This window comes from Gossypium hirsutum, chromosome A11 (genome assembly GCF_007990345.1).
Source record: "Gossypium hirsutum isolate 1008001.06 chromosome A11, Gossypium_hirsutum_v2.1, whole genome shotgun sequence".
In the NCBI taxonomy this organism is placed as follows: Eukaryota; Viridiplantae; Streptophyta; class Magnoliopsida; order Malvales; family Malvaceae; genus Gossypium; species Gossypium hirsutum.
In genome coordinates, this window is record NC_053434.1 from 17,393,306 (window position 1) to 17,400,674 (window position 7,369).

Below are 7,369 nucleotides of genomic sequence, written 5' to 3' on the forward strand. Positions count from 1 at the left end.
TTTTTTTACTATTTTTAGGAAATTAAAGTACAACGAGACCCTACCACCCCTGACTAAAATCATCAAAGAAAATCGTGTAGCTTTTTACAAATATGCTTTCATAGATGATTTCTAATAAAAAAATGCTCCAACTGCCACGGAAGCAATTGAAAATTAAAAGAAAGAAAAATCAGGTGAGAAAGAGAGGAGGATAAACCATTGAGTTGAATTTTGATCATACCTACAAGGTATTTACCAAGTTTTAAATAGTTTAGTGAAGATTTTTGACCGTCAGTAAATATATTTATTGCACTCCAACACACTTCAACTGCAGAAAGAACTAATGTCAACAACAATCGAGCCCGGACCTCATAAGATGAATGAAGTATACCATAAATGGTATGGTGTTCTAATCAATTAATAACGCGTCACCTTATTGCCTTTCTTTTCCTTTTTTTTTTTAATGTTAAAACATGATCAGGTCAAATAATTATGAAAACCTTAAAAAACATTAAAGAACAAAACAAAACAAGCATATTTTGAATCGGATAACGAGTTTAGATTCAATAGCAACAACCAAAAATAGATTCAAAATAAAACTTAAATTCATTTGATCCGAACTGCAGGAAAAATATTACACCAAAAAGCAAAATCAACCATCAGGGAGAGATGTTCACTCATCCTCCTGGCTGCGCAACCTAGCCAATTTGTTGGTCACAACAACATCCAATTGTGCCGCCCGCTCGACAATTTCCTTCCTCTTCTTTGTTGAAACATCATGAGCTATCTCAGCACAGTATGTCCTAAATATGCATCAACAGTCAGCAACATGCAAGAAACTTGTTATCAACAAAAAATGACGAAAGAAGAGTAAACGTATATTATACCTGTTGTGCACCATGAGAAGCTCCAGCTCTTGGACGTTATGCACGACAAATTTCTTAAACCCATTGGGAAGATAGTGGCGAGTCTTCTTGTCGGACCCATAACCAATATTGGGCATCAAAGTGCATCCCTTGAACTTCCTCCTAACACGGGAGTCGATACCTTTAGGCCTTCGCCAGTTTGTCTGTCAATATGCAAATAGCCTGTTAACATGTGTATGATCTTTTGCCTAAATGTGAGGTCAACTTTGCCAAAAATTGCATGAAAATTTATCAAAAACATGATTCAAGATCACAGGACAAACAGAAGCATGAAAGCCAAACAAGACATATAACCATGGAAGTAACGAAGAGCTTAGTTTCAGCACTAAACTGAAACAAAGAGCAGATTCATGCTTACTCTTAACAACTCAAGAATTAGAGAAGAAAAATATTTAGGAGTTTGGATAGATATCCAGAGTAATTGTAAGGCTGATTTAAGCATCTGTTCAAACAGTTTAACAAGAATAAATTTCGTATTGCACTAAGACAAAGATTTCTAACGCTTGTGTATACTTCACCTAATGATTCTGGGTTGGCTGCACCTTTTATAGACAAGGATAATATAACAAGATCTATAACTCTGACAGGGTCATAAACAAAGGATGGCGATCTGAATATCTCTTCCACTAGGAAACATGGATTGCCACAAAAAGTCACTTAAACTTCAGGTGAGCCCCTAGACACCATAGACCTAAATTATAAAGACTGAGGAATCCCAGACTGACTAGCATTCCCATTAACAAATTCTAATCTTAGAGTACTTGATAGCAAACTCTCACAAAACTAGAACAACGCATCCAACATTAGTAGATAGCTGATCTCTCAAACCATAAGCCATTTTTGCTATGTTTAACAGTTAAAATTTTAAATTGGGTTTCATTTTCCATATAAATTAAGCCAATCAAATGCATAACCTATTATAAGTTAGTCATGGTTCAATATGATTATAGTTCAAAAGTATAAAAACATGAATTTCAAATTCACCACTAAATAGGCATCCAACAAATACATGAATTTTAAGAATAACCATGAAATATTACATTTTTAAGTGTCTCATGACACTGTTTTTGAAATATAAGTTCCCAAATGCAGCCTAGAGCATTCTAATAAAAGAAGTGCGACCTTTTCAAGTGTTGTTAAGTTTTTTTAAGAGCAATGAACCAGAGTAAAACCCAATTACAACTATTAATAAGCTTTGAATAAATGGGTTCTTAAAAATAAGACAAACTGAAGAGAACGTATCATTGAGAAATAAAGTAAATAACAAAGCGGAGATCAGAAAAAATATATATATATATTTTCTAAATAATAAAAATAAAATAAAAACCTTGACGGAGATCTTGCGGTCACTTTGGGGCCTCTTGAACTTCTTGACACGCTTCTTCACAATCTTCTTAGACAGCAAAGGGACCGCCATTTCTTCCTGATAACAAAATTTAAAAAACAAAGGGCAACCAGGTAAGAGAAAAAAAGCTTATGATTTGGACAAGAAAAAATAAAATGAATAAACGAAATGGTGAAAAAAGAGAGGAAAAGAAGACTTACCTGATGCAAACGGCGCACTACGGCTCGTGCAAACCCTAAATTGGAAGTGAAGGCGAGGTAGCTAGCTAGGGTTTAAATTTTTAAGCAATTTATATATTGGGGAAGAGGAGTGATTTGGAATAGATGTTAATTCCAGCCCAATATTTTATTGGGTTCTATTGAAAGCCTGTTGGATTTCATAAATGAGAAATTATTAATTTTATTATATTTGATAAATGTTCCTGAAGTTATTAACTTACTATTAGATACATTTTTTTTATATTACAAGTTTTAGCATTTGCTTTATGTTTCTATTTAGTTGAATTATGAATATTTATAAATTTTAAATATATGGAATAATTAAACTTCTATTGAATAATCAAAACATTTTGATACATCAAAACCTAATTTTGAATCATTTATTTAACATCTTGTTAGTTGAATGAAATGTGTATTTATTTTATTTCTATTTAAAAATAAATTAATAAAAAATTACAAATTATTTTCATAAAAACCAATGCATGAAAATATTTTTTATTAATTGTACTTACAATATTAATTACATTTTATATATCACCAAATATCAATATAAAATTAAATGAATAAAAATTAAATCATGTTATTAGTTTCAATGCTTAGCAAAAATTTTGGATTTAGGGCTAATCTAGCAATGCTTTTGAAAAGTACTGTGAAAAAGTATTTTTTTAAAAATTTAGTTTAAGATTTGAGTGTTTAGCATTAAAGTCAAAAAATACTTTTGAGAAATAAAATGTCCATTTTAGATATTTTATTATCAAGTAAAAAATATGTATTTAAATAATGTTTAAATTAGTTAATATTATTATATTTTAATAAGAATATAAAAAATTTTATTATAACTTGTTAATATTTTAATATATGAAATATAAATTTTAAATAATTTTAAACAATAAATATTAATTATTTATAAAATTTAATTAGAATATATAAAATATATTTTAAATATTTATATATAACCATTAAATATTGGTAATTAGATATGATACATTTGTATTGTTTTAAAAATATTTTTTTATTTTTAATTAATGATTTTAACATATTTACAATTAAGCACTAAGAAAAAAAAATAAGGGAAAGTAATATATTATTGGAGGGAAGAAGTAATTAAGTACCAAAATGCTTTTGGGAGAAAAAAAGCTAAAAATTTTATTTCTCCTTTCCAGAAGTGCTTCTAAAAAGTAAAAAATTTTAGCCAAACGCAATTTGTTTAGCAAAGTTTTTCTTTCAAAAGTGTGTTTTTTTAAGCACTACTAAACAAGCCCTTAGGAACTATACTTTAAGTTGATCAGTTTTAGTTTCCGTTCTTTTTGAATTGATCAATTTTAGTCCTTATACTTTTTAAAAATTGAAATTTTAAACTTGACCCAAGCTGTAACAAGTAAATTCATTTCGTTAAATTTAATTACTGGTATTGTACTATGCTTACATTTTTTTTGTCGAAAAGAAAACATAACTTAGGATCATTTTAAGTACTTATACTTTTTTCAATTTTGAAATTTCAATCTTAACAAGGGACAAAAGCAAAGGGGTAGGTAGTGGCCTTCCCCCCTCCCTACCAAAAAATGGTAAAATCTTCATTTAGCCCTTTAAATTTTAATGTTAGTATAATGATAAAATTGTAGTCCCCCAATAATTTATTTTTCATCTCTAGTTCCCTTAAAATAATTTTTTGGCTTTATCCCTTGTCATGATGCAAATGACAATCGTTAATCCATTAAATGAATTTTTAATGAGTAACATGTGAAAACAATAAATTGACATGATATTACATATATGATAATATGCTTGTCAAATTGTGAAAATAACAAAACTTAACTTAATGGATTTAATGGTTATTACTTGGTGATGACTAAATTTTCAAATTTGAAAATTACAAAGAGTGAAAATGGCCAAATTAAAGCAATTAGATTAAATCCACAACTTTCGTAAATTATAGGAACTAATAGCAGAATTTAACCATGAATAAAATATATTTTAGATATTAATTATTAATTATTTAAAAATACACTTAAAATTTAATTATATTTGTATATATAATATAATTACTGATATTTAAATATAAAAAATGTTTTATAACCTTCCAAAGTAAAAAAGCCAACATAAGTTGTACCCTCTCTCCCCCTCCCCCCCCCCTTTCACGATTAAGAACTTATAATTTAGGGGTTTGTGATTTTGCCTGTATAGTTGGTGGCTCATTAGTTCGACTTCCATTAGTAGAAGTTGTTGCAATCATCTTCGTACAACAAGGCTTGCATATATTTATCTGGCAGTGACAAAGAAACCAGTATATGGACACTTAGAGTTTAGGGTTTGAATCAACAATGGATTTTGGTGAAATTAGAACAAGAACTCACAACAAAACTGAGATTTTGTTGAAACCGTTCTAGAGAAAGATGATTCGGATGAAAGAACATTTTTCAGAGGGTTTCGTTGAAAATAACAGGGTAATTTTATTGGTAGTAAAAACAAATTACTTTACCTTATTAATTTTATTAAATTTAATTTTTTTTAATTTTCTTCACATATTTTCAACTAATTCCATAAATTAATAGAATTGAAGAAATAAATCAAATGGGGTATGCCGCAAGCTATGATTGGAAGAATTTTTTTTTGGGTAAAACAGGTAATAAAATATAATTTAAGTATAAATTATGATACGATAAAATTAGATATTAACTTAAAAAAATTAATATAGTTTAAATATTATTTATAGGTTCTGATCATATATTTTTTTAAGACAAGGCTTAGAAATAATCATATCCTCTCCCCAACACATAAATAGGAGGATAATACATTCGAACCCACGTCCTCCTGCATTGGCAACAATACTCATATCAATCAAGCTAGGACTCAACCGGCTCATATTTAAATGTTAACTATCAGAAAAAACAAATATCATTAGTAAGAATTATCCATACTATATATTATTGTATTAATTGAGTTGGTGTCATTCATCAATCAAGTCCCAACTTAATTAGGATATTATCAAAAGTTCATTTATTTTACAAAGTAGGAAATATCATTTTGAAAATATTTATGTTAGTAGATGATTCTTTTAGTAAGGTGAGAAGACGTTACAATTTAGCATAACGAGATGTCGTGTAGCGATGACCAACAGAAAGATCGAAGTAAACTCTAGAAAACAAGTGCAATGGCAAGTAGTGGCAATGGAAACAATACGGGGCCAAGATAGGCAAGAGCTATGGTGGTTGTGATTGCAAAAAGAGAGTTGTAGAGAGAATTTTTAGAGTGCCCAAGTTTTTCAAAAGATTCAAAAATCTCCAAATGAGACGTTCAAACCTCTATTTATAATTACATGCCGTGTAAAGGGAAGCTAAAAGGAAAACATTTATAAAAAGAAAATGTGCATGAACATGCTAAAATGGTGGGTAATGAGATTGAACGTGGAAAGATGGAAGGTAAATTATATAAATAATGTGTATAATGGTAGTTACAAGAAAGTTATACTCATTTAAAACATTTTGACAAGAAAGGTGTTTAACTACAAATGTACTATTTGCTCAATGAAGAGATGAGTAGGAAAATACTTATATTTCAAATAAAGGTTAAGAAGTGAACCTCTTAACAGTATCCGTATTTGAACCTTCTAACCATGCTCTCCCAAAAGTGGAATAACCTAAGAATTTGATCAACCTTCCAAGGTTGTTCCTAACGGTATTTGTTCCCAAAAGTAGTCATTCCCAGTGGTGGAACCCTTCCTAAAATAGAAAAATAATTAGATGATGACAAAATTATCAACGATTGGGATTCCTTGTTTTTGTTCAAGAGCATATGAATTGTTCGTTGATTTTGGCTGAACAATTGTTAAATCCTTGTGATGCGTCGTTGAGAGTACCAAAAATATCCTATCCCTATAAAATAATGAAAAGAATAGTATAAGGGAAGTAGGGTCAAATCCTCAAGGACTGGATTTGCACAAGTTTCTATTCCTCAAGATCTCGGATAGAGTCATGCCCAAGAAAACTTGCATACCTAGGAAAAAAAAACAGAATTAAAAGTTTGATTGACTTGAAATTGCGTAAATTGAAATTAAAATTGTAAAGATAAACAGTATTGAGAAAAGAAAGTTTTTTTATGGAGAGATTCTAACCTCCGGTTGTCTCGATCCGCCTGGAGTTCAATCCTAGGCTTTTAGGTGATCCTTCTCGAACAAAATAAGCCAGTTATAGTGAAAGAGGACACCTACGACCACCAGCTCCACTTAGATTTTAGATTTACGATTTAAAAGAACCTGACTCTAGCCAACCGTCACTTTTGTGGGACCGTCTTACACTAGATCATCACTTATCAATGGTGAATGCCATGCCATTTTGTCTATTAGGCTCGACAACCACTGACGCAGTAAGCTAACAAAACGACTGTGCAACATTCCCAAAACATACAAAGCGGTCGTTCTTTGCACAAGTTGAAAAAATCACCTTTGAAGGGACATGGACGAAAGCGTCAACCCCGTAATGCGGAGAAACGATGAATACTCGTTGAGAAGGCTAAGCCCGGATTCTAAGCCTCATGAACCCTTTTTGGAAATTTTCGACAACCTTTGGCTAGATAAATTTAGTGGCTCATGCTTTTTGGAGAAAAAATGAAAATGTAATTTTTATTGAATAATATGAAAGGAACAAAGGCTAAGCTTTTTGGGAGAGAGAGTGTCTACAGAAAAGATGTGTGAAATTTGTGTCACTTCATCCTCTGTTTATAGTACTAGGCAACCTAATCTATTCCTAATTAAATTCTTAAAGATAAATACAAATAAATAAAGATAAAAGCTAAAATTAAATCTAAATAATAATCTTTAACAATTATCTTAATATAATTAAAAATTAAATAGAGTCTTGTGTTTATAAAATCTCTTCTTTGCACTTTTACTCCCATGTCTTCCA

The 7,369-nt window shown here is 30.1% G+C and overlaps 1 protein-coding gene across 1 annotated transcript; it reads right to left on the reverse strand.

The window, feature by feature from the left end:
• Nucleotides 1–490: 490 nt before the first annotated feature.
• Nucleotides 491–2,603, reverse strand: LOC107923697 (60S ribosomal protein L32-1). Its single transcript, XM_041081249.1, has 4 exons — nucleotides 2,451–2,603; nucleotides 2,233–2,328; nucleotides 867–1,048; nucleotides 491–782 (listed from the first exon to the last, which is right to left on the reverse strand). The coding sequence occupies exons 2-4, from the start codon at nucleotides 2,320–2,322 to the stop codon at nucleotides 653–655; spliced, it is 402 nt and encodes a 133-aa protein (XP_040937183.1). The 5' UTR covers nucleotides 2,323–2,328; nucleotides 2,451–2,603; the 3' UTR covers nucleotides 491–652.
• Between the last annotated feature and the right edge of the window lie 4,766 nt (nucleotides 2,604–7,369).